This window comes from Tachyglossus aculeatus, chromosome 4, assembly GCF_015852505.1.
Source record: "Tachyglossus aculeatus isolate mTacAcu1 chromosome 4, mTacAcu1.pri, whole genome shotgun sequence".
NCBI lineage: Eukaryota > Metazoa > Chordata > Mammalia > Monotremata > Tachyglossidae > Tachyglossus > Tachyglossus aculeatus.
The window spans coordinates 10,492,398-10,518,515 of NC_052069.1; the positions used below are offsets into that span (position 1 = coordinate 10,492,398).

The window sequence follows — 26,118 nt, forward strand, 5'->3', positions numbered from 1 at the left end:
TTAGCCTTATTCTGTCTTCTGCATAGCTACTACTTTCCTAATATTGCACCTGGCATTCTCTGTTGGGGGGAGTTCAGACAATGGTATTTATTGAGCAGTAGGGGAGAGGGCACAGGCCTGGGAGTAAGGAGGAACTGGGTTCTAATCCCAGCTCAGCCACCAGTGTGGCTCAGTGGAAAGAGCCCGGGTTTAGGAGTCAGAGGTCATGGGCTCTAATCCTGGCTCTGCCACTTGTCGGCTGTGTGACTTTGAGCAAGTCACTTAACTTCTCTGGGCCTCAGTTCCCTCATCTGTAAAATGGGGATTAAGACTGTGAGCCCCATGTGGGACAACCTTGATTGCCTTGTATCCCCCCTCCCCCAGCGCTTAGAACAGTGCTTGGCACATAGTAAGCACTTAACAAATACCAACATTATTATTATTATTATTGGGCCAGTCACTTCACTTCTCTGGGCCTCAGTTGGATGATCTGTAAAACGGGGATTAAGACTGGGAGCCCCTGTGGGACTCCCACATGGGATATATGTTGCCGACTTGTACTTCCCAAGCGCTTAGTACAGTGCTCTGCACACAGTAAAGCGCTCAATAAATACGATTGAATGAATGAATGACAGGGACTGTGTCCAACCGGATTAACTTGCCTCTAGGCCAGTGCTTAGAACAGTGCTTGGCATAAAGAAAGAACTTTACAAGTACCATAATTATTATTATTACTGGTGCGGTGTTCTTTATGAAAGATCACTGCCATTTTGAACTCTAACTGTTGGCAAACTCCTACAAGATGAGCAGGTAGATTGCGGCACTGTCTCACTGCCCTAACCACTGTCTAAGTGGTTTAAACTTCTAGACTTTGAGCCCATTGTTGGGTACGGATTGTCTCTATTTTTTGCCAAACTGTACTTTCCAAGTGCTTAGTACAGTGCTGTGCACACAGTAAGAGCTCAATAAATACAACTGAATGAATGAATAAATTAGTCACTGACCCAGAACCTAGGAAATGGAACAGGGAAAGAAAAACGTGGGAAATTCCAGTGAAAGAAAATAATAATTATAATAGTTGTGGTATTTGTTAAGTGCTTTCCGTGTTCCAGGCACTGTACTAAGCACTAGGGTGGATAGAAGCTAATCGGGTTGGACACAGTCCCTGTCCCACAAAGAGCTCACAGTGTTAATCCCCGTTTTACAGATGAGGTAGCTGAGGCACAGAGAAGTGAAGTGACTTTCCCAAGTTCACACAGCAAACAAGTGGCAGAGCCAGGATTAGAACCCAGGTCATGTGGCTCCCAGGCCCATGCTCTTAACACTTCATTCCTTCAATCGTATCTATTGAGCGCTTACTGTGTGCAGAACACTGTACTAAGCACTTGGAAAGTACAATTCGGTAGCAGAGACAATCCCTACCCAACAATGGGCTCACAGTCTAGAAGGGGGAGACAGACAACAAAACAAAACAAGTAGAAGGCATCAATAGCATACCTTTGAATACTTTAAATACTAGGCCACGCTGTTTTGTTACACTCTCCCAAGAACTTAGTACAGTGCTCTGCACACACTAAGCACTCAATATATATAATTTACTGATTGACTAGCAGACTGACTGCAGGAACCAGTCATAAGATGAAGCTCATGAACGTCCCAGAAATCAACTCCTTCACCAGCATGCAGATTGATCAGATACAGGGGCCTAGAGCTGTCCAGAATCGATTGACTACAGTTTATCATTCAATCACATGTATTGAGAGCTTACTGTGTGCAGAGCACTGTACTAAGCGCTTGGGAAGTGCAAGTTGGCAACAAACTTGTTTGAAGCACTTCTAAACTGTGAATCCATGCAGAACGCTGAGCTCAGTCATATTTATTGAGTGCTTACTGTGTGCAGATCACTATACTAAGCACTTGAATACAATATGATACAATAAGAAACTTATTCCCCGCCCACAGTGAGCTACAATCTAGAGGAGGAGACCTTCACACAAATAAATAAATTACAGATATATGCGTAGGTTCTGTGGGACCTGGAGGGAGGGATGAATAAAGGGAGCAAGTCAGGGTGACACAGAAGGGAGTTGAAGAAAAAGAAAAGAAATAAGTTTTAGTCAGGAAAAGCGTCTTGGAGGAGACATGACTTCAATAGGGCTTTGAAGGTAGGGAGAGTAAGTGTCTGCTGGATATGAAGAGGAAAGTTGTTTCAGGCCAGAGGCAGGATGTGGGAGAGAGGATGGAGATGAGATAGAGGAGATCAAGGTACAGTGAGAAGGTTAGCATTAGAAGAGCAAAGTGCTCAGCCCTTGGGAGAGTTCAATAGAAGCCAAATACAGGGTTGTTATCTTTGGAGTGCTCAGAATCGGTTTGGAAGGAGAAGGAGAGGGAGGTCACTCGAATGGCAAAGGGATCCAAGGGTTTGTTGAGAGAATGAGAATGGACCGAAAAGAATCTGGATGTCCCTGCTTCTTGCTGACATTTCCAAAATTTCAGAAGCTATTTGCTGACAATGAATTCATTGTCTTTCTGTTGAATGTGCTCTTTGAAGCAGTTTCTAATTTATCAGTTTCATTCAGCCTTTTTTTTTTTCCTGCTTTCCCAGTCTATTTCCAGATTAGATTCCTCTTCTTTGGTCATAAGTTGGAACCTAGGATGTAACTCCATTGATTTATTATCTTCCATAAACACTCTGTACTCAGCTCCAGCAACGATTTATGCCCAGGAGATATAAAAATCCCTTTAAGGGATAAATTGAATTCTCTTGTATCTTTCTTTTCTATCACCAACGATCTATAAATTCTCCAAACCTTAGCTCACAGTTACAGAAGAACAAAATCCTGCGGCTTGGAAACAGTCATTATTCCTACAATTGTGGAATTTGCACCCTAAATGCCATTTCTCATTGCTGGCACACTTTTCTATGCTCATAGGCCTCCAGTGGGTAGTTTGATTTCTACCCTGGGGACTGAATATATTTTGGTGTAACAATTTCCCCTTTAACCTGGCTGGGGAATTTGAAGCATTCATTAGGAAAAAGCAGTCTTTGAATACTTCTGGAAATCACTGAGACACACAATTTTTTTTTAAATGGTATCTGTTAAGCGCTTACTATGTGCCACATACTGTAATAAGTGCCAGGGTAAAACAAGCTAATAATAATGGTATTTGTTAAGCACTTACTATGTGCCAAACACTGTTTTAAGCACTGGGGTAAATACAGGATAATCAGATTGTCCCAAGTAGGGCTCACAGTCTCAATCCCCACTTTACAGATGAGGTAACTGGGGCACAGAGAAGTGAAGTGACCTGTCCAAGGTCCCAAAACAGACAAGTGGCAAAACCGGGATTAGAACCCAGGACCTCTGACTCCCAAGACTGTGTTATTGCCCCTAGGCTATGCTGCTCCAATCAGGTTGGAGACTGACCTTGTTTCAGAACTTCATTGTTCACGATCTCGCTTTTTTTAAATAGTATTTGTTAAGCACTTACTATGTGCTGCGTGTTTGTACTAAACTCTGGAGTAGAAACAAGGTTGGACACAGTCCCTGTACCACACGGGGCTCATAGTCTTAATCCCCATTTTAGAGATGAGGGAACTGAAGCTCAGAGAATTATAATAATGATAATGGTAATTTGTTACGCACTTACTATCTTCAAGCACTGTCCTAAACACTGAGAAGTGAAATGACTTACCCCAGGTCATTCATTCAATCATATTTATTAAGGGCTTACTGTGTGCTGAGCACTGTACTAAGGTCATACTCAAGTGGCAGAACTGGGATTGGAATCCAGGTCCTTCTGACTCCCAAGCCTGTGCTCTCCCCACTAAACCACACTGCTTCTCATCTTGTTGTTTGATTTTGATTCTGGCCCATGAATGACACCTGTGGAAAGGCTGAAGGAGGCAGAAGGCATGCCTGTGAACCACGTCCAGGTCTTACATCCGGAGAGCGCTTAGTACAGTGAGGCGCGTAGTACAGTTCTCTGCGCACAGTAAGCACTCAATAAATGCGATTGAATGAATGAGAGAAGGTCGAGAGTGGACAACACTTCAACTCTGTCGATTTTCATTTGGGTCTGGAGCCTGCTACCATGCTGACAACATGTTTTGGGAGACTGTCAAATGGATTATGTGCTGGCCTTCTTGATCCGGTTTTTTACTTAATAATGAAATAATAATAATAATAATAATAATAATAATAATAATAATAATAGCATTTGTTAAGCGCTTACTATGTGCGAAGCACTGTTCTAAGCGCTAAGGAGGTTACAAGGTGATCGGGTTGTCCCACGGGGGGCTCACAGTTTTAATCCCCATTTTACAGATGAGGTAACTGAGGCCAAGAGAAGTTAAGTGACTTGCCCAGAGTCACACAGCTGACAGTTGGCAGAGGCGGGATTTGAACCCATGACCTCTGACTCCAAAGCCCAGGCTCCTTCCACTGAGCCACACTGCCTCTCTTCCTTGGCCATCATGGTGTAGTGGATGGAACACAGGCCTGAGAGTCAGAAGGTCATAGGTTCTATTTCTGGTTCTGCCACTTGTCTGCTGTGTGGCCTTGGGTGAGTCCCCTCACTTCTCTGGGCCTCAGTTACCTCACAAGAATAATAATAATAATGATGGCATTTGTTAAGCGCTTACTATGTGCCAAGCACTATTCTAAGCGCTGGGGGGGATACAAGGTGATCAGGTTGTCCCACGTGAGGCTCACAGTCTTAATCCCCATTTTGCAGATGAGGGAACTGAGGCAAAGAGAAGTTAAGTGACTTGCCCAAAGTCACACAGCTGACAAGTGGCAGAGCCAGGATTAGAACCCATGACCTCTGGCTCCCAAGCCCGGGCTCTTTCATTCATTCATTCATTCAATCATATTTATTGAGCACTTACTGTGTGCAGAGCTCTGTACTAAGCGCCTGGGAAGAACAAGTTGGCAAGATATAGAGACGGTCCCTACCCAACAACGGGCTCACAGTCTAGAAGGGGAGACAGAGCCACGCTGCATCTCATCTTTAAAATGGGGATTAAGACTGTGAGCCCCATGCAGGACAGGGACTGTGTCCAACTCCATTGGCTCATATCAACCCCAGTGCTTAGTATAGTGCCGGTACATAGTAAGAGCTTAACAAATACCACAGTTATAATTATCATCATTGCACCACTCTAGTGGAACTAAGACAGGAACGTTGATCTTCATCTCTCACGTGAACAAATTTAAGGCCGGAGAGTTTAGACCAATCCAGTCTCATGCCAAACCACAGGTTATATTTGGCCTGAATCTCTCTCAGGAACTGCCTGGTTCATTGTGTTCATTGTGTCACTACAGCCTTTATAGGAAATGCTATTCCTTTGCAAAGGGGATATCGATTTGGCAGCTAAATCCTATTCTTCTATATTAACAATCACAGTATTTGTTAAGCACTTTGTGCCAAGCGTTGTTCTAAGCGCTGGGGTGATACAAGCAAATCGGGTTGGACACAGTCCCTGTCCCGCATGGGGCTCACAGTCTCAATCCCCATTTTACAGATGAGGTAACTGAGGCCCAGAGAAGTGAAATGACTTGCCCCAGGTCACGCAGCAGACAAATGGCAGAGTCGGGTTTAGAACCCATGACCTTCTGACTCCTAGGCCTGTGGTCTACCCACTAGGCAATGCTGCCTTAACCCACTTCTCAGACCCCTCTAGGCAAATACAGTTTGATGCCTATGATTTCAAAGTCATTTTATGTTTTCAAATGGAAAAAAAAATACCCAGAAGAAAATGAACTAGTATAGAATTTGAGTACTGTGACTATTTCTATTAACTTGCACAGGATGTGTGAGGCCATTTGATCTACTTCCCTCCTTGTGTAAGCACTAAAAAAGTTCTAAGGGTCCATACACTTTAGTCCTACAGAACCCAATAAATATCAAAATCACTCATCTCCCCCTCTAGACCGTAAACTCGCTGTGGGCAGGGGAAGTGTCTACCAATTCTGTGGTATTGTATTCTCTCAAGCACCTAGTATGGTTTCACAGTCTAAAAGGGGGAGAATCCCACCTCTGCCACTTACCTGCTGTGAGAACTTGGTCAAGGCATTTAACTTACTGATTCCTCCGTTTCCTGATCTCTACAGTGGGCATTAAACACCTGCTTTTCCTTCCTCTTAGTCTGTTAACCACACAGCTTAACACTGTGCTTGGCACGTAGTAAATGTTTAACAAATACCTCAATTATTATTATCATTATCACTCGAGACTGTGTCTACACTCTCTTCGATGCCACATAAATTAATTGTTACCTCCTTCCTTCCCTTCGTCCTCCCCTAGAATTCTCAATAAATGCCATTGGCAGATTAAAAGAAACACCCAAACCTGGTGTGAATCTATCTTGGCATTTCCGTGTTCTTACCTTTCACCTCTTACTAAGGAGACAGCTTTGAACAAATGATAAACTTTGAATAAATGCAGAAATAATAATGATGATGATGAGTTCAGAGCACTGTAATCCCTCTTTTCTGATAGAAGCTTTCTCGTTCATTAACAACTGAACATGTAGAAGCAAATTTAGGAATATTATTGGAAACAAAGGTAAGTTTCCCATTACCCTTTCTTCCAGACCTCCATAAGTATCTTTGCAGGAGTTTTATGAGTTATGTTTGACTAGGGATCATAGCATAGTTTAGTTAATCCCTTGCTGCTACCAATGTAACTAAAATCTATTTACAGAAATAGAAAGAAGGGCAGGTTTAGTGCCATGGATGCTATTTCTGAAATGTGTTCTTTCTTCTGGCTGGCTGAGGAAAGACACACAATGTCTGTTATCTACAGGAGGAAACCTTTGAACTAATTCCAACTTCTGATGATCAATTACTGCTAACTTCATATTAATTAAATGAGCATGATGAATGTTTCCAGCTACATTCTTCTGAATATGAAGTAAATGACCCAAGTAATTCTGTCCTAAGACTTCTTAACCAGAATAATTCAAATACTTTTAAATTATTATAAAATGGGGATTAAATATATGTTCTTCCCTTTGTGGGACAGCGATTGTGTCCCACCTGATTATCTTTTTTTTTAACTTCAGAGCTCAAAATATATTGCACATAGCAAACACTTTACAAAAAGAACTATTGTTGTATTAATATTATTATTCTTAAAACCTCTCCCTTCTGAGTCACCAATGCCCTGGACCCAATCTGGACCCTCTAAGCACTTGATATTCACCACGTTCTCAGCTCCAAAACATGTCTATTAACTTTGTTTTATTGTACTCTCCTTAGCACTTACTGCAAGGCTCAACATACTGTAAGCACTCAATAAATATCACTGATTGTTGTTTTTGAGTCACTAACTGATCATTGCTGTGGTTCAGGAGAAGATACAATTCCCCATCCAATGCTAGGTCAGTTTTAAATGTTGCAGCATGTGGAAAAGGACACCTTTCAAATCCCAGCTCAAGATCGAATCCCTCAAGATCGACTCCCTTTCTAACTGGCCGAAGAATGAATAGAAACTGCTCACCCCCAACAAAAAGAGCCTGAAGGCAAGGAAAATGACACTAAACAGCATGTGTAATTAGGGGGAAGTACAGGTTTGCCATGTTCTGCTATTCCCTAAATAATAAAACATTAAAAAAAAATAATAATTACAATGACAATTCAAAAAAACTATGGTATTTGTTAAGTATTTACTTTGTGCCAACCACTGTTCTAGATAGAAGAGAATCAGGTCAGACATATTCCTTGCCCATATGGGGTTTACAATCTAAGCTCATTCTCTAGACTGTAAACTTGTTCTGGGCAGGGTATGTGTCTGTTATGGTGTTATATTACACTCCTCCAAACACTTAGTACAGTGCTCTGTACACAGTAAGCATTCAGTGAATACGACTGAATGAAGTAAGACAGAGAGCAGGTAGTGAATCCCTGAAGCACAGAGAAATGAAGTGACTTGCCTAAGTTAGTCAATCAATCCTATTTATTGAGCACTTACTGTATGCAGAGCACTGTACTAAGCACTTGGAAGAGCACTCTAGAACAAATACATTCCCTGCCCAGAATGAGTTCACAGTCTAGATGGGGAGACAGACATTAATATAAATAAATAAATGACAGATATGTACATAAGGGCTGTGGGGCTGGGAGAGGGGAATGAATAAAGGGAGCAAGTCAGAGTGATGCAGAAGGGAGTGGGAGAAGAGGAAAGGAGGGCTTAGTCAGGAAAGGTCTTCTGGAAGAGATGTACCTTTAGGAAGGCCTTGAAGTGGGGATCTGTCAGAAAAATTCAACCACATTTACTCAGCAGAGAAGTGGTAGAGGTGGGAGTAGAACTCAGGTGCTCTGATTCCTAGGCCTGTACCTTATAATAATAATAATAATAATAATAATAACACCAACAATAACAACAACAATAATAATAATAATAATGACATTTATAAAGCACTTACTATGTGCAAAGCACTGTTCTAAGCGCTGGGGAGGTTACAAGGTGATCAGGTTGTTCCACAGGGACCTCACAGTCTTAATTCCCTTTTTACAGATGAGGGAACTGAGGCACAGAGAAATTAAGTGACTTTCCCAAAGTCACACAGCTGACAATTTGCGGTGCTGGGATTTGAACTCCTGACCTCTGACTCCAAAGCCCGTGCTCTTTCCCCTGAGCCACGCTGCTTCTCATTATAATTTACCCCCTAGGCCGTGCTGCTTTTCTTCCTATCAAGGGCAAACAGTGTCTGCTTACTTACCTATGGATTATGTGGTATCTTTGTAAGTAATCCAGGGAAAGCGCCAGTTCGCAGATGTAGAGCTTGACCGTCCCTTCGCTGAAATGCACGTTCTGCTGGAGGTGATACCTCAGGTCCCCTCCCAGGAGCAGATCGACAACCATGAACATATCTTCCTCATCTTGGAACGAGTACCTGAAAGAGACGACCCTTACAGTGAAGCAGCGAAGGCCTCTCGAGGTTTCCAGCCTGATTCATATGTGAGGTATTTTATTCATTCCAGTTTGCCATATCAAACATTCATTCATTCAATCGTATTTATTGAGCACTGTACTAAGTGCTTGGGAAGTACAAGCTGGCAACATATAGAGATGGTTCCTACCCAACAACAGGATCATGATTAGTCAAGAGTTTTTTGCCCTGTGAAGGGAAGGAAGCTATGTGGTGGGTTGGAGCATTTATTTAGCTCTTATTTTGTGCAAAGTTATAGATTGTACTGGGAAAGTGACTCAAATCCTTTGGTGATTTTTTAAATGGAATTTGTCAAGTCCTTACCATGGGCCATGCCCTGTACTAAGCACTGAACTAAGATACAAGACAATTAATTCAACTGTATTTATTGAGCTCTTACTGTATACAGAGCACTGTACTAAGCACTTGGAAATAATAATAATAATTATTATTGGTATACATTAAGCGCTTACTAAGTGCCAAGTACTGTTGTAAGCACTGGGGTAGATAGAAGGTAATCAGGTTGTACCATGTGGAGCTCACAGTCTTAATCCCCATTTTACAGATGAGGTAACTGAGGCACAGAGAAGTTAAGTAGTTTGTCCAAGGTCACACAGCAGACAAGTGGCAGAGCTGGGATTAGAACTCATATCCTCTGTCTCCCAAGCCCATAGTCTTTCCTCTAAGCCATGCTGCTTCTCTACTACAATTCAGCAATAAAGAGAGACAATCCCTGCCCACAACAGGGGAAAGAGCATGGGCTTTGGAGTCAGAGGATATGAGTTCTAATCCCAGCTCTGCCACTTGTCTGCTGTGTGACCTTGGACGAACTATTTAACTTCTCTGTGCCTCAGTTACCTCATCTGTAAAATGGGGAATAAGACTGTGAGCTCCACATGGGACAACCTGATTGCCTTGTAACCTCCCCAGCACTTAGAACAGTTCTTTGCACATAGTAAGCGCTTAATAAATGCCATTAAAAAAAACAGAAAAATAAAACCAGGCTTACAGTAGAAAGGGTGGGAGACAGACATCAAAACAAGTAAACAGGCATAAATAGCATCTATATAAATACATAGAATTATAGAGATATGCTGGGAAGAAATAAGGTGAGTTGTGTGTACAGCAGTGTTCTAAGCGCTGGGGTGGATACAAGCATATCAGGTTGGACACAGTCCATGTCCCACATGGGGCTCACAGTCTTAAACCCATTTTGCAGATGAGGAAACTGTTGCACTGAGAAATGACTTGTCCAAGATCACACAGCAGATAAGTGATGGAGCTAGGATTGGATCCTAGGTCCTTCTGATTCCCAGGTCCATTCCACTAGGCCACACTGTTTCTGTCTCAATATCAATGAAGCACTCTGTCTCAGGACTGCTGAAGGTACTGAAAGTATAATAATAATCATAATGGCATTTATTAAGCGCTTACTATGTGCAAAGCACTGTTCTAAGCGCTGGGGAGGTTACAAGGTGATCAGGTTGTCCCACAGGGGGCTCACAGTCTTCATGCCCATTTTACAGATGAGGGAACTGAGGCCCAGAGAAGTGAAGTGACTTGCCCAAAGTCACACAGCTGACAAGTGGTGGAGCCGGGATTCGAACCCATGACCGCTGACTCCAAAGCTTGGGCTCTTTCCACTGAGTTATGATAGCTTTTAAGCACTTTAGAAAACAATTAGATCAACCCAAGTCCCTGTCCCACACTGGGCTCAAAATCTAAGAGATCAGGGCTGGAGAGGTAGATTTGGGAATCATTCACGTAGAGATGGTATTTGAAGCTGTGGGAGTGAATGAGTTTTTCAAGGGTGTGCGTGTAGATGGAGAACGGAAGGGGACTCAGAACTGAACCTTGAAGGACCCTCGCAATTAGGGGGTGGGGAGTGGCAGAGGAAGAACCTATAAAAAAAGACTGAGAAAGAGCAGTTAGGTAAATAGGAGGAGAACCAGTAGAAAAAGCCAAGGTAAGTAGAGATGATGAGATCAAGCTTGTGGCCGAGTTGTGAGTGGGTGAGGTGAGGAGGAGTAGGAAGTTGGTGGAGCTGAGAAGTGGGTAGCAGGAAGACTGTTGCTCAGTCAGTCATACTGGGGGAAGCAGCGTGGCTCAGTGGAAAGAGCACGGGCTTTGGAGTCAGAGGGCAGGGGTTCAAATCCCGGCTCCGCCAATTGCCAGCTGTGACTTTGGGCAAGTCACAACTTCTCTGGGCCTCAGTTACCTCATCTGTAAAATAGGGATGAAGACTGAGCCCCCCGTGGGACAACCTGATCACCTTGTAACCTCCTCAGCACTTAGAACAGTGCTTTGCACATAGTAAGTGCTTAATAAATGCTACCATTATTATTATTATGATTCTATTTATTGAGCAATGACTATGTGAAGAGCACTGGTGTGGCTCAGTGGAAAGAGCACGGGCTTGGGAACCAGGGGTCATGGGTTCTAATCCAGGCTCTGCCACTTGTCAGCTGTATGATTTTGGGCAAGTCACTTAACTTCTCTGTGCCTCAGTTCCCTCATTTGTAAAATGGGGATTAAGACTGTGAGCCCCACGTGGGACAACCTGATCACCTTGTATACCCCACAGTGCTTAAAACAGTGCTTCGAGCATAGTAAGCACTTAACAAATGCTATTATTATTATTATTGATTATTATTGGAACAGTGCAATATAACAATAAACAGACACATTCCCTGCCCACAACCAGCTTACAGTCTAGAGGAGGAAACAGACATTAATAGCTGTAAATGAACTACAGATATGTAATTCTGTGTTGTGGGGCTGGGAGAGGCGATGAATAAAGGGAGCAAGTCAGGGAGAAGGGAATGGGAGAAGAGGAAATCGGGAAACATTCACGTGGATGTTGAAGTTCCAGAGGGTTAGTGTAGGGATGGAAGAGAGAAGGAATGCGAGAAAGGGATCAAAGTGGCTCAGCAGGTTGGAGATGGTTTCTGGGGGTGGTAAATAATGGCTACAAGTAGCTGGGGGGGTGACAGAGACAGATGAGGGCATTGAAGCAAAGGAAAGGGATGGGGGAGAAGGATGGTACAAAAGTGACATTAGAGGGCCAAAAGGAAGCCGATGTCTCCCCCTTTCCCAGTGAACCTTGGGGAATGGGAAAGGACAACCAAAATATACAGGTTTGATCAGTTCATTGTAAAGAAGGATAAGGTAGAAACTGGAAAGGGTCCACAGAAGAGTTAGAAAAACTGCTTAAAAACATGAAAATCTAACATTCCTGAGAAGTTTTTTTAAAAAAGGAATCCCTTCCCCTTAGACTGTGAGCCCCAGGGCCTGTGTAATAATTATAATACTAATTACAGTATTTGTTAAGTGCTATGTGCCAAGCACTGTTCTAAGTACTGCAAAGGATACAAGGTAATCAGTTACTCCATCGTATTTATTCAGTCGTATTTATTGAGCGCTTACTGTGTGCAGAGCACTGTACTAAGCGCTTGGGAAGTACAAGTTGGCAACATATAGAGACAGCCCCTACCCAACAGTGGGCTCACAGTCTAGAAGAGAAAATAGAAAACCGACTCTGGTGTGACATGAACCCTCAACCTTTGAATTAGAAGTCCAATGCGCTATGCATTGCACATGACACAATGGACATGACACAATCCCTGTCCCACATGGGGCTCACAGTTTTAACTCCTATTTTCAGATGTGTCCAATGTGATTAACTTATATCCACCCCAGTGCTTAGAACAGTTCTTGATCCCCTTCTGTTCTCTATCTACACTCACTCCCTTGGTGAACTCATTCTCTCCCACGGCTTTAACTATCATCTCTACGCTGATGACACCCAAATCTACATCTCTGCCCCTGCTCTCTCTCCCTCCCTTCAGGCTCGTGTCTCCTCCTGCCTTCAGGACACCTCCATCTGGATGTCTGCCCGCCATCTAAACCTCAGTATGTCCAAGAGTGAACTCCTTATCTTTCCTCCCAAACCCTGCCCTCTCCCTGACTTTCTCATCACTGTAGATGGCATTACCATCCTTCCCGTCTCACAAGCCCACAACCTTGGTGTCCTCCTCGACTCTGCTCTCTCGTTCACCGCACACATCCAATCCATCACCAAAACCTGCCAGTCTCACCTCTGCAACATCGCCAAGATGCACCCTCTCCTCTCCATCCAAACCGCTAACCTGCTGGTTCAATCTCTCATCCTATCCCGACTGGATTACTGCATCAGCCTCCTCTCTGATCTCCCATCCTCCTGTCTCTCCCCATACTTCATGCTGCTGCCCAGATCATCTTTGTGCAGAAATACTCTGGGCATGTTACTCCCCTCCTCAAAAATCTCCAGTGGCTACCAGTCAAGCTATGCATCAGGCAAAAACTCCTCACTCTCGGCTTCAAGGCTGTCCATCCCCTTGCCCCCTCCTACCTCACCTCCCTTCTCTCCTTCTCCAGCCCAGCCCGCACCCTCTACTCCTCTGCTGCTAACCTCCTCACTGTGCCTTGTTCTCCCCTGTCCCGCTGTCGACCCTGGCCCACGTCCTCCCTCTGGCCTGGAATGCCCTCCCTCCGCACATCCGCCAAGCTAGCTCTCTTCCTCCCTTCAAAGCCCTACTGAGAGCTCACCTCCTCCAGAAGACCTCCCCAGACTGAGCCCCCTCTTTTCTCTCCCCCTCCCCAACCCCCCGCCCTACCTCCTTCCCCTCCCAACAGCACCTGTATATATGTTTATACAGATTTATTACTCTGTTTATTTTACTTGTAAATATTTACTATTCTATTCATTTTGTTAATGATGTACATCTAGCTTTACTTCTATTTATTCTGATGACTTGACACCTGTCCACACATTTTGTTTTGTTGTCTGTCTCCCCCTTCTAGACTGTGAGCCCGCTGTTGGGTAGGGACCGTCTCTATATGTTGCCAACTTGTACTTCCCAAGCGCTTAGTACAGCGCTCTGCACACAGTAAGTGATCAATTAATACAATGGAATGATTGAATGAATGAACAGGGCTTGACATATGGTATTTATGAAGTGCTCACTATCATTATTTAGCTAGCCATGGGAAATCTCATGAATGAACTGAAATTTTCAAAGCTATTTTAAGCAGATCATTTACCCAGCTGTTTTCCACATCTAGAGAACACTAAATACTGGAAACTGTATTTACAAGGAAGCAGAGGAGCATTTCACCTGCTCTCTCTGCTGCCTATGCACTTGCAACTGTACCATTTGAGCTCTTGATATTCACCCCACCCAGAAACCCATAGCACTTATAAACACAGCCAGAATTTCTTGACTTATATTCCTATCTGTCTCCCCCTCTGAACTGAAAGCTCCTTGTGGGCAGGGAACATTTCTGCCAACTCTTAGAAGCAGAGGATCTGGGTTCATTCATTCATTCATTCAATCGTATTTATTGAGCACTTACTGTGTGCAGAGCACTGTACTAAGCACTTGGGAAGTACAAGTTGGCAACATATAGAGACGGTCCCTACCCAACAGTGGGCTCACAGTCTAGAAGGGGGAGCTCCACTGCTTGTCTGCTGTGTGGCCTTAGGCAAGTCATTTCATTTCTCCAAGCCTCAGTTACCTCATCTGTAAAATAGGGGTTAAGACTGAGCTCCTTGTGGAACAGGGACCACATCCAACCTGATTAGCTTGGATCTATCCCAGCATTTAGTACCGTGTCTGGGATATAGTAAGTGCTTAAAAGATATTATTAGAAAAAACAAGAAACAAAAAAGCCCTCTGGTTTTTTTATTATTTTCTTTAATGGTATTTGTTAAGCGCTTACTATGTGCAAAGCACTGTTCTAGGCGCTGGGAAGGTTACAAGGGGATCAGGTTGTCCCACGGGGGGCTCACAGTTTTAATCCCCATTTTACAGATGAGGTAACTGAGGCACAGAGAAGTTAAGTGAGTTGCCCAAAGTCACACAGCTGACAAGTGGCAGAGCGGGGATTATAACCCATGACTTCTGACTCCGAACCCCATGCTCTTTCCACTGAGCCATGCTGCTATTCAAGCTTGTACTCTCCCAAGCACTTAGTAGAGTTCTCTGCACTCAGTAAGCACCCAATAAACACCACTTATTGATTCCTAGATTGTTCAAGTGATTAAACAGGCTGAGCCGGGTTATGGTTTCAGTACAACAGAGAGCTTTAAGAAAATAACAGGATGCGGTACTTCTCAGCTGATTTAATTAGTCTGGAGACAGGAAGCTCAATCAGATGTTTCAGGATCTCTCCCAGGTCTGATTTCATGAAATGATTCCCAGCAAACTATTCAAATTGCAAGAGTCTGTCTGGCTTCTCGTGTACAGCTTTATTTTGCAGACTCAGAAAAAAAACTTGACAATTAGACAAATTAGATAACTCTCAATGCCTTCCTTATAAGAGATCTTCATTTCAAAAAGGATAGATGTTCTAAGAGACAAAACAATGACACAGCATGGCAACATCAATATTCCATAGATTGTAAGTTTCCCTAGAGCAGGGATCTTGTTTACTTACTGAACTGAAGTCTAGCGAGCTCTTAGTATGGGGTTTTGCACAGGATAAGTGCTAAATAAAAACCATTGATTGCATGGTTGATTGGATTTCACTAAGGTTCCCTCTTTTTTGTCTGCCCATCTCTCTCGTTAAATTGTAAACCCCTGGAGGGCAGGAGATGATAATAATAATGATTCTGGTATTTGTTAAGAACTTACTATGTGCCAGACACTGTACTAAGCGCTGCAGTGGATACAAGCAAATCGTGTTGGACAGTCCCTGTTCCACATGGGGCTCAAAGTCTTAATCCCCATTTTCCATATGAGGTCCCTGAGGCACAGAGAAGTGAAGTAACTTGCCCAAGGTTACATAGCAAACAAGCGGTAGAGCCGGGATTAGAACCTATAACCTTCTGACTCCCAGGGCTGTGAGCTATCCATTACACCATGCTGTTTTGTTCTCTCCCAAGTATGTAATATAGAATGTTTTGTACTCATTGCATGCTTTATTATTATTATTGTTAATATTATATTTATTAACTGCTTACTATGTGTCAAGCACTGTACTCAGCACTGGGGTACATGCAAGTTAATCAGGTTTGACAGCATTCCTGCCCACGTGGAGCTCATAGTCTAAGCAGGAAGGAGAAGAACAGGAATTGAATCCCCATTTACAGATGAGGAAACTGAGGTCCAGATAAGTTAAGTGATTTACCCAAGGCCACATAGCAAATAAAGTGGCAAAGTCAGGATTAGAACACAGGTCCTTTGACTCCAAGGCCTGAACTCTTTCTCCTAGGCCAGGTTGTTTCTCTATCTACAAATTACTAAACAGGCCAGTTTGACATAGTACAATGCTCTGCACACCGTAAACGCTCAATAAATAAGATTGAATGAATGAATAAATGATTCCAGACCATGAAGTCCACGAACACAGCTTGGCAAACTAAGCCTCAGTGAGGTAATAGGAAGCCATACAAAACCCACCACATAGGAAAAAGGAAACCCACTGATTCATCACCACCTCCTAAAAATCCACCAGTGAAAATTCAAGGAATGAATTCTTATCTTCCAAACACAATATCAGGGCAGAGTGTAAATGCATAATAAATACCACTGATTGATGTGCCCCAGACAGGATTAGATTGCAATCACATCTTGGTTTTTTTCTTTCAGTACCCATTATGTAATGACAGGATATCACTTAGTATCACCACATAAAATGGACAGCTATGTCACAGTTTGGAATAATTACCAACTGTAGAGTCAGTTTTGGAGTTCAGTGACATATTTATTTCAATAAAATAACTTTCAAAAATCATCTAGTTTTATAGTTAAATACTTTCCAAGTTTGCAGATCTCTGCGCGAAGACATAAGGCTATATTGTCACTGTCCATTGTGAACTTTAATATTAAAAGAAATGCATATTAGCTGCTTAAATGATAAACTTGGTATATGAAATGTTATAATGGCATTATATGAACTGCAATTTAATATTTAAAGGTATGTCAATTCTTTAGCTCTTCTTAACATATATATATATATATATATGTGTGTGTGTGTGTGTGCGTATGTATAAATGTTTATATGAATTTAACCCTTTAAGCCTGTCCACATAACTTTGTGACAGTGTTAAAAAAAATCTAGAAAAATTTCCAGAAATTCTCAACTCCATATTTTCTTAAATTTCCCATTTTTTACAACTTATTCTTTCTGTGAACAATGCAAAATGGGTTATGGGTGAGACTTTTCAGCCTCATTCACACACACACACAGATTATGGTTTCACTGTCAGTAGCACCATTTATGATAATGAAGGATAATAGAAGGATACAATAATATATAATATAATATAATAATATATGATATGATATAATTATATATGATATGATATAATATAATAATGAAGGATAACAGGCTGTATGCCTGATGCATGCAGGCATACAGCCACACCTGTCAATAGTTTCTCTGTTTTTTGACAGGAAAATAGCCGTGATCAAATCCTAAGATACACAGATTGGTGGCGAACCTGTGCACACTGCTACTCTTATGGCGATGATGCTAGGAAATGAGCAGGAGACCCAAACAGCTCCCAGAGGGAGAGGTGAAATGAGGAAACCAAAAACAAGAAGGACAGAGGAAGCACTTTAAGGAGTGGTAAAACAAAGTCTTAAATGATACCGCAATCCAGCTGAAAAGTGGGAGTCTACCGCTGAGAGCAGAACTGCATGATACCCTGACATCAGGAAGAGAATGTCTCTCCAAGCCAAAGTTTTGCACAAATGAAGAAATGAGGCTTTGGAAAACAGCGCCAGGCACTGTAACTACTAGGCGCGACAACCTATCAAAGGACAACCACTTTTTGTGTGCCTGGACAGCAGAGGCCTGAAATCAGTCCTACCCACTGTGGACATTTAATATCTCTATGTGGAACAGTATCAAAAATTAAAATTTCTTTCAAGAGAAACACATACTCCTGGTCTAGACATACTTGCCTTATGCTGTAGAGTAGTCTCCGACACACAGTGATGCCATGGATACATCTCTCCTAGAACGCCCCACCTCCGTCTGCAATCGTTCTGGTTGTGGATCCATAGAGTTTTCTTGATAAAAATCTGGAGGTGGTTTATCATTGCCTCCTTCTGCACAGTAAACTTCTGTCTCCTTCCTCTACTCTCTCCCATTCTGCTCCTGCCCAGCACAGGTGAGTTTTGACCTGTAGCAGATGGCCTTTCACTCACTAGCCACTGCCCAAGCTAGGAATGGAATGGATATCCCTCTGCTTGACTTGCCCTCTCTTAGCCGAGACTAATAGAGTACTGGAAGCTCTCCAGGTGTGACCCTGAGACATACTATAAGAAAAGAATCACTAACAATGTAACCCTGGTTTTCTGATTTGTAGTATAATAATTGTATTTTGGAACAGGAACAGTGTCTGACCTGATTGCCTTACATCTTCCCCAGATTAGCACAGGACTTGGAGCAGAGGTCTTAAATACCACAATTATTATAATCATTATTATTTCTAATAATTGGTATTGGCCCCAATGAGCTATACCTGAGGAGTAATGAAATTGTTTCTTCTGCCTGGATTCTCTTTCTCTCTAGCCTGCATTTTCAAGGAATCCCTTCAAGATTTCAGTGACAAGGCAGACATTGATAAGGTGTAATTTCACTCTTTCAACAGAAGATCCACGGCAGGGGAATTTACTGAAAGGGGAGATTTGCATGACAAGAACATACTGATCTGAAGTGTGGTCTTGCCGTGTCTCCCCAGTGTGTAGGATGCAAATTTGTATTGAGAACAAACAGTTTGAAAGCCTTGTCAAAACCAGCAATTAAGGAAATGAAAAACCATAGGAACTGGAATTACTTGGCCCCATGAATTGCAATGTGACGAGAAGCAGCATGGCTCTGTGGAAAGAGCCCCAGCCTGGGAGTTGGAGGACCTGGGTTCTAATCCTGGCTCTGCCACTTTTTTGCTGTGTGACTTTGGGCAAGTCACTTAACATCTCTGTGCCTCAGTTACCTCATCTGAAAATATCCTACTCCCTCCTATTGGCCTGTGAAGCCCCATGTGGGGCAGGGAATATATCCAAACTGATTAATTTGTATGTACCCCAGCACTTAGAACAGTACTTGGCACATTGGGCAAGTCGTTTAACTTCTCTATGCCTCAGTTCCCTCATCTGTAAAATGGGGATTAAAAGTGTGAGCCCCACAGGGGACAACCTGATTACCCTTTGTCCAGCCCAGTGCTTAGAGAAGTACTTGGCACATAGTAAGTGCTTAACAAATACCATAATTATTGAGAAGCAGCATGGCTCAACAGCAAGAACACAGGCTTGGGAGTCAGAGGTCATGGGTTCTAATCCTAGCTCCGCCACATGTCTGTTGTGTGACCTTGGTGAAGTCACTTAACTTCTCTGAGCTTTGGTTACCTCATCTGTAAAAAGGGGATTAAGACTGTGAGCCCCACGTGGGACAACCTGATCACCTTGTATTCATTCATTCATTCAATCGTATTTATTGAGCACGTACTGTGTGCAGAGCACTGTACTAAGCGCTTGGGAAGTACAAGTTGGCAACATATAGAGACGGTCCCTACCCAACAACGGGCTCACAGTCTAGAAGGGGCAGACAGACAAGAAAACAAAACATGTGGACAAGAGTCAAGTCATCAGAATAAATAGAAATAAAGCTAGATGCACATCATTAGAAAAATAAATAGAATAGTAAATATGTACAAGTAAAATAGAGTAATAAATCTGTATAAACATGTATACAGGTGCTGTGGGGAGGGGAAGGAGGTAGGGCTGGGGGATGGGGAGATGGAGAGGAAAAAGGGGGCTCAGTCTGGGAAGGCCTCCTGGAGGAGGTAAGCTCTCCCCCAGCACTTAGAACAGTGTTTTGCACATAGTAAGCACTTAACAAGTGCTATTATTATTATTATTATTATTATAGTCAGCACTTAACAAATACCATAATTAATTTCTTCCTCTGCAGAAGAAATCCAGTTGGACTTGAGCTAGCCAGAACCAATATAAGGGCCTGGTGGATGAAGAAGGACCTGAGATGAGTCATGGGATCTATTCAACCCTCCTCTTTCTACTGACCCCCTAGGGCCCAGCTGTGACAGAGAGAGGCTGCCCCTCTTCCATGATACTGGAGCTCCAATCAGCCCCTGCTCCAGCCCGGGAAGGATTCCACCAATGACAGCCACATGAGCCTGGCTCAACTTTTGGGAAAAGCAGCATGATATAGGCAAAAGAGCACGGTTGGACGGCTTGGATTCTAATCTCAGCTCTGCCATTTGCCTGCTCAGTGATGGACAACTCATTCTGGGCCTCAGTTTCTTCATCTGTAATGTGGGGATTCAATTCCTGTTCTCCCTACTAATAATTCTGTGTACCCAATATAGGAATTGTGCCCAACCCAATTATCTTTCATGCTTGGCACGTATAAGCACTAAACACATGCCATAATTATTATTACTAATAGTATAGAATGTGGAGAATGTGGACCCTGTAACCACAGCTGTGACATCTGGGATTGTTAGTCTAAGCTGTGATTAGGAGCGAGAGGAAGAGGTACCTGGAGAGGCCCTGAGGGGCCAAGGGCCCAGTGGTGGCAGAGGGCAGGAGGACAAGGCAGCGGGAGGCCCCCACTTGGGACAACATGGCCTCCTTGCTGACCTCCCTGCTTTATAATAATGATGGCATTTGTTAAGCACTTACTATGTGCAAAGCACTGCTCTAAGTGCTGGGGAGGTTACAAGGAGATCAGGTTGTCCCACGGGGGCTCACTCTTTTAATCCCCATTTCACAGATGAGGTAACTGAGGCACAGAGAAGTGAAGTGACATACCCAGAGTCACACAGCTGACAGTTGGCAGAGCTGGGATTTGAACTCATGACCTCTGACTCCAAAGCCCATGCTCTTTCCACTGAGCCATGCTGCTTCTGCAAAAACACTATTATTATCATTATTATTCATCATCATCATCAATCATATTTATTGAGCGCTTACTATGTGCAGAGCACTGTACTAAGCACTTGGGAAATACAAATTGGCAACATATAGAGACAGTCCTTACCCAACAGTGGGCTCACAGTCTAAAAGGGGGAGACAGAGAACAAAACCAAACATACTAACAAAATAAAATAAATAGAATAGATATGTACAAGTAAAATAAATAAATAAATAGAGTAATAAATATGTACAAACATATATACATATATACAGGTGCTGTGGGGAAGGGAAGGAGGTAAGATGGGGGGGTGGAGAGGGGGACGAAGGGGAGAGGAAGGAAGGGGCTCAGTCTGGGAAGGCCTCCTGGAGGAGGTGAGCTCTCAGTAGGGCCTTGAAGGGAGGAAGAGAGCTAGCTTGGCGGATGGGCAGAGGGAGGCCATTCCAGGCCCGGGGGATGACGTGGGCCGGGGGTCAATGGCGGGACAGGCGAGAACATATCTATTCTATTTATTTTATTTTGTTAGTATGTTTGGTTTTGTTCTGTCTCCTCCTTTTAGACTGTGAGCCCACTGTTGGGTAGGGACTGTCTCTATGTGTTGCCAATTTGTACTTCCCAAGCGCTTAGTACAGTGCTCTGCACATAGTAAGCGCTCAATAGATACGATTGATGATGATGACGATGATTAGCGGCGGAGGAGCGGAGGGTGCGGGCTGGGCTGTAGAAGGAGAGAAGGGAGGTGATTATTATTACAAGGTGATCAGATTGTCCCACATGGGGCTCACAGTCTTCATCCCCATTTTACAGATGAGGTTCCTGAGGCCCAGAGAAGTGAAGTGACTTGCCCAAGGTCACACAGCAGACATGTGGCGGAGCGGGGATTAGAACCCATGACCTCTGACTCCTAAGCCCGGGCTCTTTCCACTGAGCCAAGCAGCTTCTCATGTCTCTCCCCCTCCAGTCCATACTTCACTTTGCAGCCCAAGTCATTTTTCTACAAAAAGGTTCAGCCCATGTTTCCCCAATACTGAGCAGCGTGGCTCAGTGGACAGAGCATAGGCTTTGGAGTCAGAGGTCATGGGTTCAAACCCCGCCTCCGCCAATTGTCAGCTGTGTGACTTTGGGCAAGTCACTTCACTTCTCTGTGCCTCAGTACCTCATCTGTAAAATGGGGATTAAGACTGTGAGCCCCCTGTGGGACAAACTGATCACCTTGTAACCTCCTCAGTGCTTAGAACAGTGCTTTGCACATAGTAAGCACTTTATAAATGCCATCATCATCATTATTATTATTATTATCATTATCTCAAGTGGTTGTCCATCCACCTGTACATCAGAGATTCCTTACCACCGGCATTAAAGCAGTCAATCCTTTTGCCCCCTCCTGCCTCACCTTGCTACTCTCCTACTACAACCCAGCTCGTACGCTTCACTCCCCTGTCAACCTTCTCGCTGTACCTTGATTCATTCATTCATATTTATTGATCACTTACTCTGTGCAGAGCACTGTACTGAGCACTTGGTCTCATCTATCTTGTACATATTTACCATTCTATTTTATTTTGTTAATATGTGTTGTTTTGTCTGTCTCCCCCTTCTAGACTGTGAGCCTGCTGTTGGGTAGGGACCGTCTCTATATGTTACCAACTTGGACTTCCCAAGTGCTTATTACAGTGCTCTGCACACAGTAAGGGCTCAATAAATACAATTGAATGAATGAATGAATGAATCTATCTCACCTCCAACCTCTCACCCACATCCTGCCTCTGTTCTGGAATACCCTTCCTCTTCATATCTGATAGACAATCAGTCTCCCCAGCTTCAAAATCATACAGAAGTCCCCATCTCCTCAAAGAGACCTTTGCCGACTAAGCCCTCATCTCCACTTCTCCCAGTCCCTTCTACGAAACTCTTGCCCTTGGATTTGCTCCCTTTGGCTTAGAACAGCGCTTAGAACAGTGCCAGCGCTTAGAACAGTGCTTTGCACATAGTAAGCGCTTAATAAATACCATCATTATTATTTATTCACCCCTCCTACAGCACTGACGTACATATCCAGAGTTTATTGATGTAGATTAAAGCCTATCTTCCCCTCTAGATTGTGAGTCTGCTGTGGGCAGGGAATGTGTCTACTAACTCTGTATATTATATTCTCCCAAGTGCTAAGTATGGTACTCTGCACACAATAAGCGCTCAATAAATATGATCGATTGGATGAATGAAGTTGATTTGAAGATATTGTTATTTGTTTCACTACGTATTTGAAGAATTGGCTTCCATTAGAGAAGCAACGTGGATCAGCGGAAAGAGCCCGGGCTTTGGAGTCAGGGGTCATGGGTTCGAATTGTCTGCCAATTGTCAGCTGACTTTGGGCAAGTCACTTAACTTCTCTGTGCCTCAGTTCCCTCATCTGTAAAATGGGGATTAAGACTGTGAGTCCCCTGTGGGCAACCTGATCTCCTTGTAACCTCCCCAGTGCTTGGAACAGTGCTTTGCACATAGTAGTGCTTAATAAATGCCATTATTATTATTATTATTATTATTATTCCATGTCTCATTGGTTCATTTTCTATCTTCAGAAGGAAAAGGAACAGAAACTGAAGACTCCAGGCCTTCCTTCATACCTTGGTGGCAATTTTTAAAACAATCAATCATTCAATGACTCAATAGAATGTATTAAACAGTTTCCATGAGCAGAAGACATAGCACTTGGGAAAGACAAAAGAGTAAGTAAAAACAATCCCTGCCCTCCAAGGAAATTAAATCCTTCTCTTTCTGATTGAGCAAGTTTGCTTTATACCAAATGCTACTCTTCCCTACCAGACTGTCTGGTGGAGATATAAGAATTTACCTTTTTAATTTTATCGCCATCACAATAGCGGTAATTTTGATGTATTGGTAATGAGAACTGAAGGTGAATTCACCAGAAAAAATATATGCATATTTGGGTTTGCATATGCAGTATACATGTTATTTTGGCTTGCAAAATTAATCAGCCAGAGATTAGCTCTTTGAATAAGCACTATAATTTTATCTATGAAAGCCTCTTCTCTCCTCCAAGGAAAATGATATACAGCAAGGTTGATTGATTCGGAAAGTAAATCAAGAGATGCTTTTGATTTTTGTGTTTACCAGGTAGCTGGGGAATATCTTGCTCTATGAATTACAGGCTTGGGACTAATGTTGAATACCTTATTATTGTTGCATTTGCATAAAGCCAGCTTTTAATATACATCAAAATGAAGGAGTAAAAGGCTTAGAGCTGATTATTTTTTTCCTCTTGATTCAGGGCCGCCAAAATGAATTTGCAGAATAAAGAAGTTATAGGCGTTGATTCTATTTACAGAATTCTTTTCCATTTTTTCTCATTTGAAGAATATTTCATCATCATGGTCATCATCTTCCTTTGAACTTGTCACGAGGCAGAATAACTTTTTTCCCCACATTCATTGATATGTTGGGGTAATAATAATAGTATTTGTTAAGCACTTACTATATGCCAAGCACTGTTCTAAGTGCTGGGGGAGATACAAAGTTATCAGGTTGTCCCAGGTGTGGCTCACAGTCTTAATCCCCATTTTACAGATGAGGTAACTAAGGCACAGAGAAGTTAAGTGACTTGCCCAAAGTCACACAGCTGACAAGTGGCAGAGTCAGAATTAGAACCCATGACCTCTGACTCCCAAGCCCAGGCTCTTTCCATTAAGCCATGCCCCCCATAATGTTTTCAGTCTGAAAAATTGGTTAGTGCAAAAGAGAGGAGGGAGATCATTTAGAAATGCTCATGCCTCCTTCTATTTCGCTGTTTTCCCAAAGCTTCTTCGTGAGAATATTACTATGCTATTTGTTTAGCACCTATTATGAGTCAAACACTGTTCTTAAATGCTGGGGTAGATACCACTTAATCTGTTTGGATTCAGTCCCTGTCCCACAGAGAGTTCATAGTCTAAGTAGGAGAAAGAGCATGTGTTGAATCCCCATTTTGCAGATGAGGAAACTGAGGCACTGATGTTAAAAGACTTATCTTAGGTCATACAGCAGGCAAGTGGCAGAACCGAGATTAGAATCCAGGCCCTTCGAGAGAAAACTAAGAAAGCAAAGCATGGGAAAACTTTTACTCTCTAATAAGAATAAGAAAACTGAAGAACACCACTGATTAATCAGATTCTCCAAAAGAGAGAAGGATTTCTTGTGAGTTAATGCATTAATTATTTCCACTCACCCAGCAACCAATTAGTAAAGTATTAGTGCAGTGTTTAAACTGGCATCAGAGACTCAAAACAGGTAAATATTTCTTAGTGTGCCTAATTCAATCCATCAGTGGTATTTATTGAGCACTTACTATATGCACAACACTGTACTAAGTGCTTGGAAGAGTACCATACAACATAGTTTTTTTAATGGCATTTATTAAGCGCTTACTAAGTGCAAAGTACAAAGTACTAAGTACTGGGGAGGTTACAAGGTCATCAGGTTGTTCCACGGGGGGCTCACAGTCTTAATCCCCCATTTTACAGATGAGGTAACTGGGGCTCAGAGAAGTGAAGTGACTTGCCCAAAGTCATACAGCTGTCAATTGGCGGAGCTGGGATTTGAACCCATGACCTCTGACCCCAAAGCCTGGGCTCTGTCCACTGAGCCACGCTGCCTGGCAGACATGTTCTCTGCCCACAGTGAGTTTACAATCCAGACCCATATTCTTTCCATTAGGCCATCCTGCTTCTTCATAAAGTTCTTATATCAATCAATCAATCAATCGTATTTATTGAGCGCTTACTATGTGCAGAGCACTGTACTAAGCGCTTGGGAAGTACAAATTGGCATCACATAGAGACAGTCCCTACCCAACAGTGGGCTCACAGTCTAAAAGGGGGAGACAGAGAACTGAACCAAACATACCAACAAAATAAAATAAGTAGGATAGAAATGTACAAGTAAAATAAATAAATAAATAAATAAATAAATAGAGTAATAAATATGTACAACCATATATACATATATACAGGTGCTGTGGGGAAGGGAAGGAGGTAAGACGGGGGGATGGAGAGGGGGACGAGGGGGACAGGAAAGAAGGGGCTCAGTCTGGGAAGGCCTCCTGGAGGAGGTGAGCTCTCAGCAGGGCCTTGAAGGGAGGAAGAGAGCGAGCTTGGCGGAGGGGCAGAGGGATTGGGGGCATTCCAGGCCCGGGGGAGGACGTGGGCCGGGGGTCGATGGCGGGACAGGCGAGAGCGAGGTACAGTGAGGAGATTAGTGGTGGAGGAGCGGAGGGTGCGGGC

The 26,118-nt window shown here is 43.1% G+C and overlaps 1 protein-coding gene across 1 annotated transcript in view; it reads right to left on the reverse strand.

Annotated features, from left to right (window-relative positions):
* The window catches only part of STK32B (serine/threonine kinase 32B), a 417,658-nt gene that overhangs the window by 180,149 nt on the left and 211,391 nt on the right, over positions 1–26,118 (reverse strand). Inside the window, exon 4 of the mRNA XM_038745347.1 lies at positions 8,708–8,881. Coding sequence (XP_038601275.1) covers positions 8,708–8,881 — 174 coding nt within the window. The remainder of the gene's footprint in view (positions 1–8,707; positions 8,882–26,118) is intronic.